General features: G+C 33.8%; 1 protein-coding gene and 1 long non-coding RNA gene across 13 annotated transcripts in view; both read left to right on the plus strand.

Annotated features, from left to right (window-relative positions):
* The first annotated feature begins 1,477 nt into the window (after window positions 1–1,477).
* Window positions 1,478–2,786, plus strand: LOC109620919 (uncharacterized). Its single transcript, XR_004600785.2, has 2 exons — window positions 1,478–1,845; window positions 1,973–2,786. It is a non-coding gene; the product is annotated as an uncharacterized lncRNA (long non-coding RNA).
* A 7,758-nt stretch (window positions 2,787–10,544) lies between these two features.
* The window catches only part of LOC105338723 (multiple epidermal growth factor-like domains protein 10), a 128,588-nt gene continuing 117,416 nt past the window's right edge, over window positions 10,545–21,716 (plus strand). For 10 of the 12 annotated variants that reach the window (XM_066072138.1, XM_066072158.1, XM_066072182.1 and 7 more), the window contains exon 1: window positions 10,546–10,753. In XM_066072138.1, the coding sequence (XP_065928210.1) occupies window positions 10,666–10,753 (88 nt within the window). In that variant the 5' untranslated portion in view covers window positions 10,546–10,665. Of the gene's footprint in view, window positions 10,754–21,716 lie in introns of all 12 variants that reach the window. The other 2 variants (XM_066072359.1, XM_066072396.1) reach the window with 1 other exon arrangement.

The raw sequence follows: 21,716 nt of genomic DNA on the forward strand, positions 1-21,716 counted from the left end.
ATAAATCTGTTGTTGTACAAATGTATGCATCTAAAAAAATATGAAATAAAAAGGGTGTTATCTAATGCCTTAAGAATAAACACGTTCATTTTCGGAAAAAAATAGGTTATCTTGATATCATTTGATAAGTATGCGCTTTTAAATCCTTCTACACTGTTTATTGTCAAAATAATACTTCATAGTTGCAGGTACGTTAGTGAATCTATTTATTGTCGATACAAAAGACAACTTTTAATTCCTGTTTTGGAGAATACGGAGGAATTTTAAATCAGAAAGTTAGTGAAACAACTAATGATGATCGGTTTTCACGTTTTGATGATCATTGTTTAATTCCTGTTCGAGCAATTACACGCTCACGATCTTGTATCTATCTATCTATATATCTAAAATATCTAATTCAACAAGGAATATAAAAGTAAAAAGTAGAAAGTTAAAAGATCTTTCTCTCTGTTGTTTATGCTGTAGGTCAACACAAAGTCCTGTGGAATCATTAATATTTTTGTAGGCCAAATTTCCCGGATTGCTTAAATCTTACAGGTATGTTGGGGCTTTATCTTGTGTATTTTCTTATACCTTCAAAAAAATATGACTTCATAACCATAATTTATTATTTTATGGAGGATTGGTGTAAAACTCATCAAAACCACATATGAAAAAAAAAAACGAACGAAAAAAAACAACAAAACAAAATAAATCTTGACAAATAAGTTAAGTTAATGTCGTTAATCACTGAGTCCCTTTGATTAACATTCAAAAAAGACGGTGATGGTTTTCCACCTACTCCTTAAGATCATGCTTTAAAGAAAGTGAATTTACCTTACATGAAGATGCTTCCATACAACTGTTAGATTTTCTGGGCGAATAGTTTTAGAGAAGAAGATTTAAAAGAAAACACAACAGTTCAATAACTCTAAATTATCCCCTTTAAGAACAGCTATTTCTAATATCGAACAGACGGACAAACATACACCGGACAAAAAGTGATCAGAAACATTTCTTTGAGCTTTCAGCCCAAGTGAGCCGAACAACCAAAACACCTACAAAAAACCTCAAACTGGTGGTTAAATTTACCTGACAAGTTGTTTCCCACTTAATTATTTGATTCATGTTACTGAGTAAATTGAATAATACACATGTAATTTGATATTTTTGTTGGGATTATTTCTAATTAATTTCGAAATAATGTCAGATATTAATATTTTGACATATTTTAATCTATAAACATAATTATCCTCTTTTCATGAGTCAAATTTTGGTTCCACAATTTACAATTTTTTTACAGGTCTAAAAAGAAAACTATATTTCGTATTTCATTGACTTGTATTGTTAAAATTACAATTTTTATTTCTTATATTTACGTTTGAGAGAGAGAGACAAATTGTTTAAATTATGACGCTATCTGTCAGCCATACAAAATTGAGTCGAAGCGTGACCTAGACATTTAAAAAATAGTTCCAAAGGCTTTGAGTACAATTTTATTGTTTACATTGAAAATCAACAAATTATAGAAAATTTCAATAACACTAAATAACAAGGATAAATTAAATTGTAAAGGTTAAATATCCCCACTTTGTTGGTGAAAATGTAAACGTCACAAAGCGGAGGTAGAATTGTCAGGTGGTCAAGCGGTCGTTAACCACGCATCCTAAAAGATTGAATTAATATTGAAGGTGCAGTTGTGGAAAGATGATCTTGAGAGAATTTCAGCTGTCATTCTTTTTGAGGAGGTGATGTTAGACTGTGAGTGGATATCCTGTTGTGAAGAGGAAGACGAGGTTGCGGTGTCAGCGACGGTTAATGAAGCATGTAGAGGAATTTCTGGCAAAACAGGCATAGAGACTAGAGGTAATGAAATATTGTACGACGCGTCCGATTTGTTTTGTATTTTCATATTCTGGGTTGCTTATTGTCGCCAAACAGAGCTTTTTTTTCTTTTCTCGTCAGCTGACATGTTTCTGTTGTATGTTTTCAGGGAAGCTTTGCATCTGTGTCTAGACATAAACATGATGTGCCTAGCTTGGAATCCTGCATCATTATTGGAGGAAATAGCCGTGGCTCTTAAACAGTGGGGAATATAAATGATTTGGCATTTTGCATATTTACATATTTTACATATATCCCGCATGAATCCTCTGAATGATTGCTTTTTGAGAGGCTTGTCAGAGTACCATGTGTCACAAGAAGATGGAACAATGATAGCATCTTTCACACAATCATTGAAAAGGTTTGTCGCATGTTGATCAGTTTTGGACAAAAGAAGCCAAAGCATTTTAACAGGACAAGTAGGGCACTTTGGAACAGCATAAATTCTGTTATCTGAAGGAGCGTCATCACTGTTGAGGCCTCCTTGGAAATTCTTCTGCTGTGTTTCATGTTGAAGAATTCTTTTTCATCTTCATCAAATAGAAAATTGAAAGAATCTTTACGGAGTTGTTGATGAAATTCCAAGCCCCGAGAGACAAGATGAACCGAGAGATTGAACCACACACACTGCCGTAGCATTAGGGGAGAGAATAGAGCAGCTTGAAAGTAGGAGGAAATCTTTTTAAATCATCTGAAGTAATAAGAGTTTTTTATGTTAATTTTAATGTGTTCATGTGATAGTGTTCCGCTTAAACAGGAAAAAGTTTCCCATTTCGTGAGGAAGATTCCTTCGGCTTGGCCTCAAAGAAAAACTTGTGCAGGTGAATCGCAAGAGCATCAGAGGGGACGGTTTCAAACTCCAATGGCCCATTGTAAACCTCTGTATGCCACTCTGAAATTAAAAATATCCTTCATAACAGCCACTGATTTCTGTTTGTATTTATTTGTGCATAAAAGATACGTTGCTCCATCTCCTCCCACCCCCAAAGTCTCATATTTTGATATTTATTTTGCTTACCTTAGAATATTTTGATGCCCCAGTTTGTATTTTTCTTCGTTGAACAGGATTGTCATGAATCCTGAAATTCCTGAAACTCATTTTCTGTAAGAGAACGAAATCTTTTCGGTTCAATAGCCTGAGCAGGGGTCTCTGGCTTTGGGAGCCAAGCTAAAACTGGCTTTTCTAGCTCTTTACACATCTCAAATATTTCAGACTGATCAGAAATAGCCTCTCTAAGTTAAAAAGATCAAGATTGTCCATAATTGCATTGTCAAAGAACAAAAATAACTCATCTGTTATGTCCTCCTCGCCTATTTCAAATTCTCCATATTCTGCCATTTTCATGTACATGTACAGTAAAAGAACAGACGGGCAACTTAATTGAATAACAACGAACAGTTTAAATTTTTTTGTTGAAGAAATTTATTTTTTAATGCAAAAACAATTTTGAAATACTCCAAAAGAACAGTATAAATCACCTTGCAACAATTTTAATACTGTGACCTACTTTATATTTGTTTACGGGAAAAGTAGTACTTTTCCATGTAGGTATTAATGCGCCATGTAATTCCGTCATTGGTGACCTATTGACCCTTAAAAGTTCACACATAATTGAACGTTTTCGCTATTCTATAGGTTCATATAAGGAAACATATTTGCAAATGTAAATATTCAAATTTAAATAATATTATGATATACACTAAACGCAAAATCAACTTGTTTTGCAGCCGAGTTTATTCTAAAACATGCATTGATTGTAATTTCCATACTGCCCGTTCTCATTGTGATGTCTATTATTGTTGTCTTTATCGCTATGTTTCACATTAAGAGAGTTTTTGGCCATAGACACACGTGACCGAGCTAGTGAAACTCTGCCTTTACCTTAAAGAAGTGAGAACAGCTTTTTCTTTAGCTTAAAGGTATATGTGTCGTATTTTTTCATGCTAGGAAATATTTGATTGATCTATTTATTTAAAAATGGTTTATATCAATCGGGTTAAAAAAGATATAGAAATAAATTAATAATTTTTATAATTATTTTCGCGTCGACAATAAATACAGCATTTGAGTAAACCCCGCCTTAAATCGGCCACGTGATACCACGCTCAGTCTATAACAACAACAAGGGCGACGATGAGAAAGATAGGTATACCCGTAATACCGTTAAGTTTGACAGATTTGACCAAGAAAGAAAAAACTGACAAGGATAGGAACAAAAAGAAGATTGTCCTCGGAGACCATGTAGATTGATGGAATAGGAATTACAGCCGAAGTTGTAGGGGTTTTGCTAGTCAGGTTCGTATGTGCTCCATGTGTTTCATGTCTTTAGTTTATAGATTATGAACCAGTGGATTTTCGTTCAGAGAAATTTTTTAATAAAGCATAAAATAAACTATCTCAGGACACGCATCCCTCAGGAGAGGGGTATTAATATTTGTATGAATAATGTTTCTTTTTATTTACGGATATGTAAAATGTGTGTAATATCTGGTTGTTTATTTCTATAAATATTGAGTATCCACTCTAAGTTTATGAGTTAAATTCGTTAGATACGTTAAACCACTATGTAAATTATCAATACAAGGAGATGTATTTTTTCTTCTTTCTTCTTATAAACACAGATACATGTACGGTGCTATTTTTCTATCCTGTAATCATGCTTTATTGTATTTTTTTTCCACATATTTTGTCAAAAAAGACCTGTTAGTTTACTTTTGTTTGTAAGGAATAAATAAAAAAGTCTAAAACAATGCAGGGAGCAGTCATTGATTAAAGTGAATCCAATGTAAAAGAAATAAATAACATGCACTTCACAGTCCTGCCTGTATAGAGCCATAATACTCGTCATGGAAGATAACTCCTGGTAGTTTATTGTTGTATTAGAAAACAGACTGTCAATATGCAGGACAGGTGGTGGTAAAGACAGCAGGTATAGTGTTTCTTGTAAAGCTGTTGTTCTTGAGACATGAAGTCCTCTCTGATATAAATGTAAGATATGTACAAATAAATGTCCAGTTAGTAGGTTTTGTGGTAAATATTGGCAGTAGAGTGACGTATAACATCTCCAAGACAGTAGGTTTTGCTTTGTAACACAGTGTATAAGTAGTTTGCGATTAAAATAAATTGAATTTACAAGAAATAAATAACACACACAGCACAGGTCTACTTCACAAATCTTCCTGTAAAAAACAACAGAAAACTCTTCATGGAAGATAACTCCTGCTAGTCTCTTGTTGTAGTAGATTACACATTGTCAATGTACATGACAGTAGAAAAACACCAGATATAGTGTTTCTTGTAAAGTTGCTGTTTCTGAGAAAAAAGTCTCCTCTGATATAAATGTTGGATACGTACAAATAGATTTCCAGTTAATAGACTGTGTGGTTAATATAGGCAGCTGTGTAACTAAACATTTGTCTTACAGTCATTTCATGCATATCTTTTACAATTCATGCTATGCTATGATATGCGGTTTTAAAGATATGCTATGAAATACGCAATGCTATGAAATTTGAATGCAATGCTATGAGATTTGAACCAAACGCTTCCATACACAGAAGAGTTCCAAACATTTCGGAATAAAATGATACTAAGCCAAAGTTCACCACTAATCTGCAAATTGAACATATGTTCTTTAAAAAAATAATTTAAAACCAAGTTAAAATTATGTTGTATGCTGTGCTATGGTATGCCATAGTATAAAATGACGAATGAGAATCCACGAGATTGTATGTTATGGTATGATATTCCAATGTTATGCTATAAGATTTCACTGTTATGTTATGATATGGCGTATGATGTAAAAGATAAATACCAACATAATTCCTTTGGGACACTGTTGTTTTGAACATATGTTCAACTGTTGCACACTCTGACACGTTTTCATTAGCTCATATAAAAAAGCAAACACAGTGTAGCTTCAGTCAGGTGTTGAGCTAATGAAAACGAAATTCGTTTTTGAAAACGGAGAATCCGAGGTGCAATACTAGTCCAGAAATAACAATTATTATCATGAAGAGTGTATAATTTTAATGTAGAGTGTATTACAATATATAGAAACATTATATGTCTCATTGAACCTGGTCATTGATAATTTCATTGCTCCACTTTTGTTTTAACTCTAGTGATAAAACGTCAGCAATACAGTTTAACTCATTCATAATCGTGATATTCCACTACTAAACAACACCGGAAAAATACTCTTGAGTGCACGCAACCTAAATGTTCACACGTTAAACTGGAAGTGATCCTTGAATGAATAGTGTCAAGTGAATGCAATGTTACCCCCCCCCCCCCCCCCCCCCGAAAAAAGAGAACAAAAAGCAAACTCTAAAAAAAAAAACACAACAAACTAACAAAACAAAAAATATATTGATTTATATTTTTCTCAAGTAATCTGATCAAATTTGTACTTCACAGACTTTTTCCAGAATGACTTATCAGTTGCAAAAATGATTTTAAGACTGTTTGTTTTGTGTGTACTTTTAAATATGTCATTACAATCGGAAGCTGCTATGATTTGTGAATTGGCGAGACTATCTTTGAAGTCATTCCTTCGGCATAAAAACAATGTTTCATAGCATATTGTATATTTTCATTGTAGAGTTCATAAGTCAGCGACGATTGAGGACAAATGGAAAATCAAACAACAATTGACACTTTCATTAAAACAACGTTGTTTTGAATTTTCCGAAAGGAAATAAAACTAAATGCAAATAATAACGCAACAACAGAGAGGGTGATATGTATTTATTTATTAAACAAAATGTTGTTTTTATTACTTAAAAAATTACGCTTGATAGAAAGTTTCATTAGGCACAATTAATAAATGAACATAACTAGACTAACTAACCTACTGTTTAGACATATTTTAAAAGTATATATTTACGTTAAAAATGAAATAAAAAGAATATGAATGTTTGTAATAGTATATATTTTTCCTTAAATAGATACATTTTGGAGAGAGTTAAAAAAAACCATGTTGAGATAGATAAAAACCCACACTATACTTGAACAAAAAAGAACACTCAAAAGCTTCATAGCTAGTATAGTTTATATTTTAAACACACCTGGGTGAGTTACAGGGAAACTCCTCAATGTTGTTCTTGTAAAGTTTGTGCATAGTATTTTTCCAATCAATCACATAATGTTTTAAAAAGGATGTATCACTCTTCGATACACATTTCATAAAAACATAAAAAATCAAATATTTTTTTTTCACACGGCGTACAATTTTAATCAAGTGATTACTAATGAATGGATTTTTAATAAAGTAAATCATTCAATGAATAATCAGTGAAAATTTCCAAAGCAATCACCAAATTCATCAGCAAAAGAGAGTTATGTTTGTTATTATTGCCAGATAGAGAACCAAACCTTTAGTTGTTAAACTAAAGATTTGCCTTTTTTTAAAATCTAATTACACATAACAAGTATTTTTTAAAAATAAGCTGAGTTTGTTTTAGCTTTGTAATTTTTTTGCAAACAGAAAAAGTTATTTTTTTTTTGTCATTTAGACAACTTCACACTTCTCCTACCTGGAGAATATAAATTTACAATAAATAGAGTTTCAAAGCGAGGGATACGAACAGTAAACATGACCAGGTAATGACGTCATCATGGTGTTACACGGAGAATACCTGACAGGGACAGCATAATGAAATACATTCAAATCATAACGCATAAATTATACATTGGTGGAACAAGATATTATACTAAAAATATGTTCAAATAGTATTCTATATGGAGATAACCATGTGGTTTTACATCAGTTTAATGACTAACATATAAATATAACATTTGCAGTTATTAAAAAAATACATTGTAGACAAAATAAATAGTTCTAGCTGCTGTGAATGATTCGCTAACCAATATCTAAATCAAAGAAAGAACACATATCGTTAACGAAATACACTTCTTGATTTTTTTTTTTTACATTTTAAGCCATTAGCTAATATTATGTTAATATTAAAAAAAAACAATCTTCATTAGAAATTATGAAAGATGAAATTGATGCAACAATTTCCTAGTGTACACAAATCTGAGGCAAAAAGCTATTTAATTTTGAACTGAAACTATCATATAATTCATTAATACTACGATACGTAATATATATATATATATATATATATATATATATATATATATATATATATATATATATATATATATATATATATATATATATATATATATATATAAAGGTTTTCAGTAGACGATAACACAATAATCCATTTCTCTCAAATTTAATCCAGAGCGCTTCCGCCTGATCGGCTCTCCAGTGGTGTTATCGTCTACTGAAAACCTGTTTCTATATCGTTACCTATACCACGGACTTATTCGTTTATATATATATATATATATATATATATATATATATATATATATATATATATATATATATATATATATATATATATATATATATATATATATATATATATATATATAATTCTTTCCTATAAAACCTGACACTGTATCATTATATTTATCATTCAACGCATTTTGTCTGTCTTTGTATTTATGAGCTGATGTACATTTATTCTCAACATAAAGTCTGACATTTAAATTATATTTCTATTGTTCCGTTCATCCTTAATTTAATTTCGCAGATGTACTTACAAATCCTACTTGATTTTTTTTAAAAAAGAGACTTGACATGACCCCAAATTGACGCACTCTAAACATGTTTATTTTTTCAAATACCATCCTAAACCCTGTCTACCCATTATTTGTTGGTAGCACAGCCACTGAGGTTTTTATTAGAAACCATGGAATAACAAAACTCACTTTTCAGCTAAAATAATAAAGCGCACAGTGTTTGCATGCTGCTTCTAAAGGATTTAGCGCTGTGTATATTTCCTTATACGTACTTATCTGAACATGCAGGCCTCTTTATTCAATAACCCAATTGTTATAGTGGTTAAGCGGAGGAAGAAGAAAGCTGAAGGCTTTACTTTGTAAATCAATATGTATTTACTCAAGAACCAATGCCTGAATTAAAAGTCACAAATATTAATACATAACATGTATCATTATATACATATTAACAAAGATTAAACAACCATATGCCTCGTACATTGTCTATGTGTCAATAAGTTGGTTTATTTACAAAAACAATTTGTTCAGCTAATAAATCACATGAATCTATTAAAAACTTTCCATCCTACTTTGTTTGAGTGCTTAAATCAAAGCAATGTTTTTTTTTAACATTGTATTTCACCATAAAATTATGAACAGTAAATATATCATACGTTATATTATGTTTTTGGCAAAATTGACGTATATGTATATTAGAAGTTACGTAAAGAAAGACATAGTTCATCAATGTCGAAAGGAAATAGTATGGCATTCCAAGAGTGCGCAGTGTATACAGATTTAAAAATTATACATTTTTTTTGTTCTCGTATGTTAGTACATGCTACGACAAGTGTTTTGACCCATAGCATTTTAATGGAGTAATAATATGTTAGTAATTTGTATTTACCGCAATAACTGACATATGAAAGTTATTGAGCACAATTTTAGCTAATTTATTCAGAATAGAATGTGGCACATAATATAAATTATTCAAATTAATACACATTAAATAAATTCATCTAAACTATGTTACCTCTGACAAATATGTATAACTGTATTAAACTGAACCGTATCGACGATAATGTAAGAAAAAGGTGAGTGAATAAAAAACCACTTTCATCAAAAAACAAAACTAACTTTCTTAGACTTGAGAACTATCTTTCCTATATTTGAGTGTTTATCAGAGCTGTTGGGGAAAGGACAAAGTAGGTCTAATGGGTGTTTGTTTGTTTTATCATTCGCATACTATCCATTCCTCTTTATTGAACTATTATGGAAATAGTAATCTTTTGTTAATCATCTTTTTATTTCACTTGCATCGTCTCTTTTTGTTCAAGTCTCAAGATTCCTGCCGGATGCATGTTTATAAAAACAACATTATTTATTGATGCATTTATTTATTCATTCAATTAGTACTTAAAAGGGCATAGTCACGATTTTGGTCAATTTCTATTTTTCTGTTGTTATAATTTACAATGTTTTAGGAATGCGTTTCTAATGATCAAATCAAAATTAAGAGTCAGTCTTGAAGTTATTAGAAAGATACATGGCTCACAATTCGTTGTCATGTAAGCAAGGCTCGTGTTATTGTTTTCAGAGGTTCAATATACCAATAAAAATCTTTTTCAGGCTGATGTGTATATTTTTTTTTCATGTTAAGCATAAATAAACAATTCCTAATATTTAACACATCCATTTTAGGTCTAAAACTGGAATTTTCACTTCAACATTCAAAATTCAACAGCAGCTTTTTTTACTTAGCAAAGAATTGTAATCTCTGTAACCTGCTTACAACTCATCGAATGGCAATACAATTTTGGTTGCCTATCAAAAAAGCTTTACTGGAGCATTTTAACATTACAATCGAAAAAAAAATAACCAAAATTGTGACCATGCCCCTTTGAAATGATGAAATGAATAAATGAAATCATAGTCATGATATATGTATGCATCTAATATGAAATTAAGATTAAATAAAACTGTATTGCTATTTCATTTTTAAAAAATCGAAGTTTTCTTTGTTGTATGCTAGTCGATGAATATCATAATAAGCTCTCTTTACTTCTTGTTTAACTTCCTTGTCACGTGATCTTTGAGTCTGCGCCTTCTCTACATCCACAACTCCTCCCCGTTTTAACCTTCATGTTACTACTTTTTCTGTTGAGTGGCCATGCTTATACTCATAAAGTAATCTTATTTGACCAGATCGACAAGACACTACCATGGTGTCCCTATTCGGACACTCTGTGTATCACCTCGGTGTCCTCACTGTGTGGTTCTGTCTGCTGGCAGTCTCTCAGGCGGCGTATGGTGAGTAAACTTAAAGTACAAGCTCATTTTAACAATAATAACGTAAATATACATCAACATAAGTGAACGTAATAAGACTTACAGTGTTTCACATGTGAAATAATTGGATAGACATCCACTGTAAACTTGTAAAGACCAACGATTTACAAATTTCGTTGTCAAAATGGTTCAAAAACAGAATCAGAATGATGATGAAAAGTACTGGGACTTCTATTGTCCGGTTATTTAAGGTAATTGGGTTATATGATTCCAATAGTTGCAGTCTCTAAGATTCTGGTTTACAATAATGCACCACAGATTTGACTATCATGTTTTGAAGTAAATATCTAAGTCCCGGTCACAGTCATAACTTAGAGTTACGAGCTATCAACAGTTCTGGAGAGTCATAACTCGATAAAACGCGGCCAGTTTGCAATGCTCCTTGATAACAGGGATATCAGTTCGATTTTTTTCTTGCAATTGATTCCATATTGACAGGAGATCAGCAAGATTGTTTATTTTTAACATGAGTTCTAGTGAACATCTGTACGATCTGTGCACATCACTTTCTCCAGAACTCGTACGGAAATGTACACTTTCGGTGAGTGTAGTCGACAGTTTCACTAGTTCCTGACGAGATGTTGGGATAACGCGAAATGCCCGAGCGTTGTTGACTTATTACACCTTTGCTATTCATTTGGTTGTTGGCTGTAGAACGTTTCACAACAATGGAGGAATGTGCTTCTAAAGATAATCTTACAGTCGCCCATACAAAAAGGCAGACACTTTCGTTTTCATTTTTTTTATCTTCGGAATGTCTGTACTTATCTGCATCTTCCAGACAACTGATGCCGGTAATTGCACCCTTAGTACACCATCACCATAGTGATGTCGAATAAATTTCGAAAGGAACACGTTTAAGTTTCACAATATAAAGTGCTGCCATTTCTTTAACAGAAAGGTGACTAAAATATATCTAAAGTGACTGAATGGAAGAACAGAGGGCTCATTTCAGATTCAAGACTAAAAATACGAGATTCGAAATATGAAATTTAAGATTCAAAATTCGAGATTCAATATCTAAATTAAATCATAGATCAGAACACCTGTATCTTAGCGACATCATTCTGCTAGAAAAAAAAAGATCATCTGCACATGCATTTATATACAAATAAATGCTATGTTCTCTCTAACTTAATAATTATTTTTCTTGATTCATACGCAGAAAATATAACTAGACTAGTTATCATGCAATAACTTTCGCAGTGATTTTGCTCGCCTTGTGCATCCCGACCTGATGCTTTTGAACCCTGGAATATTTCACTATCGATAGTTTAAATCTGACGTTTAAAAAAATGTGGTTATGGTAAATAGCTTTTAAAACATATCCATTTCTCGCGGAGGGCGGTAGGGGGTTGGCCTAATTTTATTAATTTTGCCATGTAAATTTAAAGCTTTTATTTCCCGAGGAGCTCCAGAACATCTGACCCCCTCCCATCTAGATCTGCGCATGAAGATTTGTATCCGAAAGATTCTTTAAAACGAATATAAAATATTAGTCCGGTTTAAAAAAGGAATATAAGCATTATCTAACGTTTGTTTTTGTATACAGTCATACAATATAGGAAATAATCACTGAGTTATTTTCACACCATTCGCGCCATGTAATTTATACAAGACATTTAGACTACTTTTCTAAAGTAAACAGCTTATAATGAGTCAAAGTGTTTGTCATTGCTTTCAAAAGAAGAAGAATGCACTATCTTTAATATCCAAGGAAGAGATAATTATGTCCCAATTTCATTTGTGGAGAATATGCGAAAATTTGATTGCATGTATTTTTCATAATTTATCGTTTTATTTTTTTATATGTTTCTTTTTATCATCAAGAAAAAAATGAAAGTATATTTACCACATCCAAATTGAATTTCCCTGTTTCCCCCGCCCCCGCCAAAATTGACAATTTATTACGGGATGAAATTTAATCAGGAAACATTTTACAAGAAGTTGATTGTTGCCATGTTGCCACTGTCGCCATACACACTCCACGACACCAAAAAAAAAAAAACTGCGGGGAATGAATAGAAGTTGGCAGCTAATTCTCTCAAATATTTAGTGCAATAACAAACAAATAAGCTGTGATTTGTTACCTATCCTGCAAAATATTGATAAAAAGTGTAATCATCACATAACAGACAATTTAATTAATGTATAGGCCTATATACATGTATGTTCAACAATCATGTAATTCTATAGAATATTTTTAAAAGACAAAACCCGATTAGTAATGAATAACGAGTTGTTCAAAATCAATTTTGTCATCTTTTTCAGTGTATTGGCGTATTTAACTTTATTGGGGTCAATTTGGGTAAACAGCTATACCAGCGCTGTCATGGATACAAGATATCTAAATATATTCAAAAATGAATATCTTTAAAACGAGTGAATGAAAAGCAACGCAAGTCTAACTCGATGTTTGAGTGTTAATTGTTGTTTTGGATGCAATGGTACAGTAGGATCTGCACGTAAAACTCCCTTCTTCTCTGTTTTTTACCTTTATCTAACGGATTAGGGTTTTCAAGTTTCCTTTTTTTTTTTGGCTTGTCAAGATTTTTTGGATGAGTCTGCTCCCTTCCCTGCCCTTACCCCCTCGCGGTACCAACGATGAAGGGAATTATAGTTTTTTAATAGGTCAGCCCTTCCCAAGCTACCTCCTTTCTTTTCTCCTTAAAAAGGCTTATCAAAAAATTGCTTATATACATGTATTTCAATGAATTTAAATCTCTCTGTCTGTCTCTCTCTGTGTCTCTCTCTCTATTTCTGAGTTTGACAGTACGATTATCTCTGTCTGCCTGTCTCTCTGTCCGTCTGTCTCTCTCTTTCTCTCTCTCTCTCTCTCTGTAACCTCGACCATGACATTGGATTATGGGTAGACTATATTACATGCATTTGTATTCTTGCCGTTCAGGTCGCATATATTCTATGTTTTCTAAACTTGTATTTAAATCATGGTGTCTAAGCTTTATCATAACCTCTAGTTTAATAGGTTTATTTTTTTTTATTGAGTTTCGTTTCATAGCTAAAATCACACTCAATATTAATCATTTACATTAAATAGTTCTTTTTCGTTTACCTATTTTGAACAGTTGAGTTATAACAGTTAACAGTTGCCACAAATTTACTATGTATCGGGGGAGAATACATATATTGGGTTTAAATGCATCGGGGGAAAATACATACAGAGCAAACAAAATCATGAAGATTAGCAAAGTACACAGTGTAATCACTAACTTAATTGTTGATACTGTACGGGGTAAATTCATCAAAGTTAATTAAATCATTATGTAAATACTATATAAGAGCTATTAAGGCATTTATTTGTAGATAAACACATGAACAAATGATCTTTATTTAGAACAGTTGGATGTCGCTTGGATATACGTTTCAGATCCATGATTTGATTGGACAATTTTAATATAGAATTTCGAATTTCGACTCTCGTATTTTGAATTTCGAATCTCGAAACTTCTTGACTTTCGTATTAAATCACATTTCCATAACTTTTAGCTAACATAGAGTTGAAAATCAAACAAACAAATACTTTTTTTGACAAAATGATAAAAGGCAAATAAGAAGACCAAGACAACAAGGAACTAAAGTAGATATACAAAAAAGTAGTAGAAATAGAAACCAGGCATAAGAAATCCCAATCACTTTGAACTGCAAGCGTGCTAAGATAAAAATTACATACATTTTCGGAGTAAGGGGAGGAAAAATGATCCAAATAAAATGAAATTATCTAAGGTATTAAACAGATTTGTGCGGTCAATTGTTAGACAACTAATCAGTTTGATATAAAATCAATTTATTCTGTGTTCACAATTATTACAAATGATATACAACTCAGAAGAGAGCTTATATTCCGGTTCCTCGTGGCCTCTGTGGTCAAGAGTCTAAACAAAAAGATAGAGACCCGTAAAAAGAACGCCGAACACATTTAAACTTGTTTGCGTAGACTCTTTGAGGATAAGAACATCCTCGAAAATGGCTATCAAACAGATGTGTGATGAGTTTGATAGCCCGTGAAAACGTTTCCGGGGCATTGCAGAGGCAAAATATCGTAAACTAAAAGAGCCCATACTTTTTGGTTATGAAAGCCGTTTTATCCCCGTCCTCAAGATTAACCTTAATTTGCCAGTTTGCGGAGTTAGCATCTACTTTTTAAATCCAGAGGCTACCCGCTATCACGTTGAGACACTCCTTGATGAGTGAAAGCGGATAGGTGCCTTTAACCGTCATCTTGTTGAGCGCCCGATAGTTAACGCACCACCGCACAGAACCGTCTTTTCTTCCTTATCAGCGCGAAAACAGCCACCCAATCTGACGTAGACGATTGTATAACATCTGCGGCCAGCATGCGGCCTTCATGAACCTCTTCCTCTCCTTGGAAGACCGCTGGAGTGCTGCTTATGCGCTGATTAATAGGCCGTGCGTTTCAAGTCTCAATCTGATGCTCGATAACTGCGAACTCGCCCTGTTTTAAGTCACAAACAGTGAATACATCCGAAAATTGTGTTATGAGTCGCACGACCTCATGACGCACTTCAGGCGGAGCATTATTCCGGATGTCGTCAAGTAACCCCTTCATGTGTGAGGGTACTTCGGAAGAACCTTTCACTCTGACTTGTTTCACAAATGCCTTCGAGATTCCTGATTCGGTCGCAGGCATCGCAGTTGCTAAAGGCAGCCCCCTGCCGAAAAATATGTGCCTTCTGCATGAGGTTCATGAGGCACAATTAACCCTCGTTCCGGAATAGTTAAATGACCTTGAAAGAGTTCACCCTACAGTACAGGGAATTTCAACATGGGCTCATGAATAAAATCAGACATCTTGCCAGTAATTCCAGAATCGATCACTTTCATTGACAATGGAGGTAAATGTACGTTGCATGGGCTGTTTGGCAGACTACCCTCATGCGAAATTCTCCTTTGCAGCAGAGTAATTGTACTCCATTTTTTGCATAAAGTCGATATCCAGGAACATGTCAATTTGTCAATCCCCTGTGCGCCCCCTGTCAGCCCCTGTGCACATCCCCTGTGTGCCACTGTAAGCCCCTGTCATACCCTGTACGCCCCTGTCATCCCCTGTAAGCCACTGTATTTCCCTGTGCGTGCCCCTGACATTCCATGTACGTTCTGTAAAGTGAACAAATAGCTTTTAAATAATCCTGATTTTTAAAAGTTAATATTCAGCATTCGTGTTTTAGACGCTCGTTTTTCTTAAGTTTGCATTTCATAGAGGGCAATATTATTAAAAATGTGAATAATCCTGATCCAACATTGACACAAATCAAGGTATACACGTACTTTTTGTAAATAATTTAAAAACAATAAGTGAAGGAGTGAGGAATATCTGCAATGTTCTGTGCCACGTAACCTGTCTGAGCTAAAGCGCATAATATAACACAACATGATCAGCACGTGCATAAACACCAAACACCGATCGAAATGATCACCTACATTTTGACTGTTTTGCCCAGTGTAATGATGCATAGAATTAAACAGTTTTTATGAAGTTCATGTAAATAGCTGATCTTAGTTGTCAACATTTTTTGTTGTTGGGCAAATCATGAGAGAGAGAGAAAAGAGACAGAGAGAGGGAGAGAGAGAGAGAAAGAAAGAGAGAGATATTATTATTTTACTGATAAACCAGTTCATTGGGATAGACGGGGGGATAGACCAGTTTATTGACACTTTTAAATTCTATCAGTGTGCATTTTCCAGATTAGTTATTTATATGCATTATTGTATATTTATATTTAGAGCAATGGTACAGGTAATGAATGATTAAATGCATATCTACAAATGACGGTAACGGGGTGGCATAGCTGTATAAACACACAATGATGATCTTAAACAATGTTCCGGGTTTGGGATTAGAAAGATATCATACATTTGTTTAAATTTGATTTGATTTGACAAAATGAGAAATATGAGAGCAGTCTACAGTTTTAATTCATATCACTGTGCCAAATGATGTTCTGAATTTAAATCTTTCTTTTCGTGTTTTTTAATTCTTAGAACTGAGAAATCGAAATTTGTACTTTCTTGTTTTTTCTTGACAGACTGAAAAAAGTCATAAGGGGTGTTTAAACAATATATTGCATCATCGTGTAGCATTACCAAGCATCAAGGCCCTAGGACGTGTGTATATACATATACAAGTACACGTGTGTCTGTCACTTCATTGTTCCCAATCTCGTTACCGTGCACTGCAAATTGTCAAGAACGTCCTTGTACAGTAGCTATTATATAATCACTGACCGACCATTCATATCTTAGGAAGTGTGTGTATATATACATGTACACGTGTGTCTATCATCTCGTTGCTTCCTACTTCGCTATCGTACACTGCAAATTGTCAAGAGGGGTTGTTTACAGTAGCTATTATGTCAACATCCTCTCCATTGGAAAGTATAGCTTCAATTAGCTAGTTGTTAATCGTGTTTTCAAGTTTATTGATCAACTGATCTGGTGTAGAAAAAAACATTGATGAATCAAAAATCAATTTAAATAATTATAGAGAATTTGTTATGAAAAATTAGAATTGTCATTTTTTTCATTGCATGTTTAATTATTAGGAAAATAATTCCCGGGTAAAATATTAGTATCTTTAATGAAAAAGCAAAACAAACTCTCTCGCTCTCTCTCCCTGTCTCTGTCTCTGCCTGACTATCTGTCTGTCTGTCTCTCTCTCTCTTTCTCTCTCTCTCTCAGTATCTACATAAACTCCTTAGGTTACATGTGTAGAAAACACTTAGTTTAGTTCTACATTTACATGTAATGTGTGTTGTGTATGTTCTAACAAGGCTGCAGATTGATAAAGAATTGGTAATGAAATTAGCATTGCATGTTTACTTATGAAGAAATTGATTCCCGAGGAAACTATATAATTAAATATTTAATTACAAATCAATGCAAACTCTCGCTTTCTCCCTGACTGTCTGTCTCTCTCTCTTTCTCGCATATGATTAATCAGGTTTTTTTTATTTCTCGACCAATATCGAAATGACCTCCTACATGTTGGAAAAAGCATTGACATGTTCTGACCTTGGCGGCAGGACGGCGTGTTAAAACAGAACTTACGACCAAATAAATTTAATGAATGTTAAAATCAATATTTCATTTTGTTGGCTGTAAAATATTATCATGGACATCAAAGTAGTTCTATAAATATGGTTATGTCTAAGTTTTGTTCTTTAAATATCATTCCATGAGACTGAAAATATTAACGACTCTGCCGTAAGTTCTTTTGTATAACGCAAATTTCTGTTCACTGGCAATTAATTAAATTATCTTTGATATCTTCCACTTTGCAGTAAAAATGGATATGGAAATTAGATTTTAGAAATTAATGAAATTGATTATGATAATAAATCATCAGTTTTACCTCAAATTAAGAGTCCAATAAGCTGGTCAGAAACATATTAAACAAACATACTAAAATAATTTCTTAGCCAAACTTATATAAGCTATTGAAGCTATATTTTGCTATTCACGGGAAATTAATTAAGGTATATCAAAATACTGGGTTAAAAAAAGAAGAAAGGCGTACTCTAATGGAACATGGCTACTTATAAATTCTACATTCTGACTGATTTACTGGTTTTAGTGTGTACCTATATGTTTAGATATATTCAAAATTAAATGCTTAATACCATGTGTAGCGCTTGATCTTTGGTTTTATTTTATTATTTATTACCAAGAATCATACCATTCATAGGTTTAGGATATTCATAGTAAAAGTGTACATCTATGTGTAGACAATTTTAAAAATGAACAATTCACTCTATGTATTTTTATGTCTGTTTTTCAAACATAATGGAGTGGAGATGTTCCTGAACTCTGAAGGACTACATGCTCTGACGGCTTTCACATCTATCTAAAATAATCCCCGCCCTCACGTGAGGTTTACCACCCGGTGAATCTCAAGTCTTTAGTTTTTAGCATGATTATATAAGTATCAATAAATTTTTAACAAAAAAATGTAATTTCTAAAATTACGATAACAGTGCGTCTTGTGATTTGGCGCTGTTAAGTGCAACATTTGACTTATAGCTCAAAATATAACATATTTGATTTAAATAGTTGAATAAAGTAAATACTATTGAAAAAAAACAAAAGTCAAAAGCCGTACAGATGATGTCAGGGGTATACACAGGGAAGTACAGTGGCTTACATGGTGGGTTGACAGGTGCATACAGGGGATGACAGGGGCTTACAGTGGCACACAGGGGATATATACAGGGGCGCACGTGAGATGTCAGGGTATACATGGGCTCTGTATAGAGGCTGAAAGGGAGTGTAGAGGTGATGACAGTGAAAACACAGGGGGTTACAGGGGATTTTCATACGGACAGTTGTTGTTAGAGCTAGCAGTGTGCAATGTCGAGTACTGCACTCCCTGGGACACCATCTACCTTATCCGGTATGTGCCGCACACTTTCCCTACAGGCAAAGCTCCCAGACCTGACAGATGGCACAACTTGAGAAGCCGCCCCCACTGTTGGAGAATCGAGGGAACTTACATGCTTGTTGTCACCACTTTTACCCACGCGAGCTTGTGGATAAGAGGATTCGACCCGATATTTGTTCAGGTAAACTCGCTTTAAATACCACTGCTGATAGCATGCAGAACAAAAAGCAGACCCCTGCTGACAACCGCGAGGACAAGGGGGATAGCCCCCCCCCCATTCCAAGCATTACTGGCAATAGCTAAATGAGCAACAGGCTCTGGCCTCTGTGGCAGATCACGCCTTGCTTGTCTATAAGAATCACTACACAGCGAGTATATTGAGGATCTTGACTGCCCTGACGGACACACCTTACAACGATTTCCACCAAAGTACGGCCCCATTACTCCGATACACTATTCACGTGTCCCGACATTGCTGTCCGATACGTGGCCTACCCTACTGTCTCCAGTATTCCAGTGGTCTGGGAATGCCAACCATGAATGCTATCTTTGACTGTGTCTCTGGCCAGGAAAACCATCCTCAGTTGGACTACCCTCCCACTATTACTTGTACCATTCGAGCAGGGATCACAGTGTTAGCAACCCTGGAAAACCTAGCATTCAATACAGGGTCCCTATCTAGGGTCCATTGTTATACCCCTGTAAAACAGTTACTACTAGTATATAACTCTATACGAAAAAAAGTCCAGCATTTTGACTCTTTGACTGGAACTGTTAGATTGGAACTGTTAAAATTGACCGTTAAAAAAAGACTGTTGACCGGTGACGTCACATTCCGCGAAAACGTGTTATTGACTAGAAGAAGTATAACAAAACAGTTGTTGACTGTGTCTCGGGCAACAGTTTGCGAGCCGGTCCGACCAATCAACAGTTGCCCTCGACCCAAGTCAACACCTTTATACTGTTCCATGACCCATTTTCGCCTCAAGAGGCGGGATGGCGTGCGCGTTCTCCCTGGGACTTAATGCCTGAGAGTGATTTTCCCCCAAGTTCCCTGACACCTTCACCAAACATTTTGTAATCTAGGCAAACTGTGACTCGCAAGCTAAAACCCGTGCTTTAATTAGAACACAATTGTGGTCCGCCGGGAGGACTCCATGGCCCGTGAATTGCCAGACCCAGCTGGTTCTTACACACCCATTTTTTAAGTAGCCCTATCCCCACTCACCCCTGGGTAAGGAACATGTCTACCTACCCTATCACAGTACTATCTTTCATTACCCGGGCGTGCGGAGTGCTGTACACTGGCGGCATAAAAAGGTGTTATCAAGTCTAAAAGCTGGTCAGACCTATTGTACACCTGACCTCCTACTGCATTTATCATCCAAAGTCAGTTAAAGTGCCCCAAAAATTTTCAAAAAACGGCTCAGAACAGATATCGCAAGAAATGTATAAATTTGGATAGAGCAATATCTGAATGACCAGAAAACACATATATGAGCTCTGGAAAATCAGATATTATATTTTTCAGACATATTTAACAAATCCAGTGTAATTTTAGAAGTGAATTACGTAACTTCATGGAATACTATACAAAATGTAAAATAAATTTTTATTGTAGCATTCAAAATAGTGTTTTAAGTAGTAATACTTGATGCAGATAGAGTAACTATCCAATTAAAAACCATAGTTCAATGGAAAATTGACTATCAATTCTAAAATAGTCCATTTACCACATAGTATCTGTAAGGTAAAAAGTAAAAAAATGTTGTCTTATAAGAAACTTATTTTATTTATTCTTTTTTAAAACTTACATACTAAATTCAACAGAGAATTATGCATCTGCTTTCATTTGTATACCTTTTACGAAGAGATTTTTAAGTTTTTGTTATGTTGAAACTCAGAGGAAATATTTTTTGAGACTTTTTTTTTTTTGGTCTTCTTTGTAACGTAATTCACATTAATTCTTTAAAGTGCAAATCAATACGTTTTTTTATGATTAAACAGCAGTATTTTTACAAATGAAACTATGGGAAATTAAGAACATATATTGCAATACCTATGCAAATGATAAAATATATCTCCAAAGTGTTATGATTGTTTCAAATCAGATTATGGCACATTTCACATATCTTGTTAAATATCAGGGGAATTCAAAAGCTGCATGTTCTTAAAGAACATAATAACTACTTACTTACAGATAATAAAGCAATATTTTCTTGTGTCCATATAAATTTGATGGGAATGGGCAATGAATTATATTTCAAAATAAGTCTGTAGAATAAAACAAGCAACGTAACGTAATTCACAAACGAAGTTGTAAGAGTCAATATGGAAATAAAAATAAAAAGTAAATAAAGTTAACTTATTGAAGGGATTTTAATAGTTAATCACACAAACTTTGAACTTTTCTTCATATATTTCAGAAAATTTAAGCATATTTCTAGTCTCTTCCTGCTATACTGGATCGTTCAAAGAGCAAAGAATATCACTATTTCTCTGTACTAG

The sequence above is a fragment of the Magallana gigas genome, chromosome 1 (genome assembly GCF_963853765.1).
Source record: "Magallana gigas chromosome 1, xbMagGiga1.1, whole genome shotgun sequence".
Taxonomy (NCBI): Eukaryota; Metazoa; Mollusca; class Bivalvia; order Ostreida; family Ostreidae; genus Magallana; species Magallana gigas.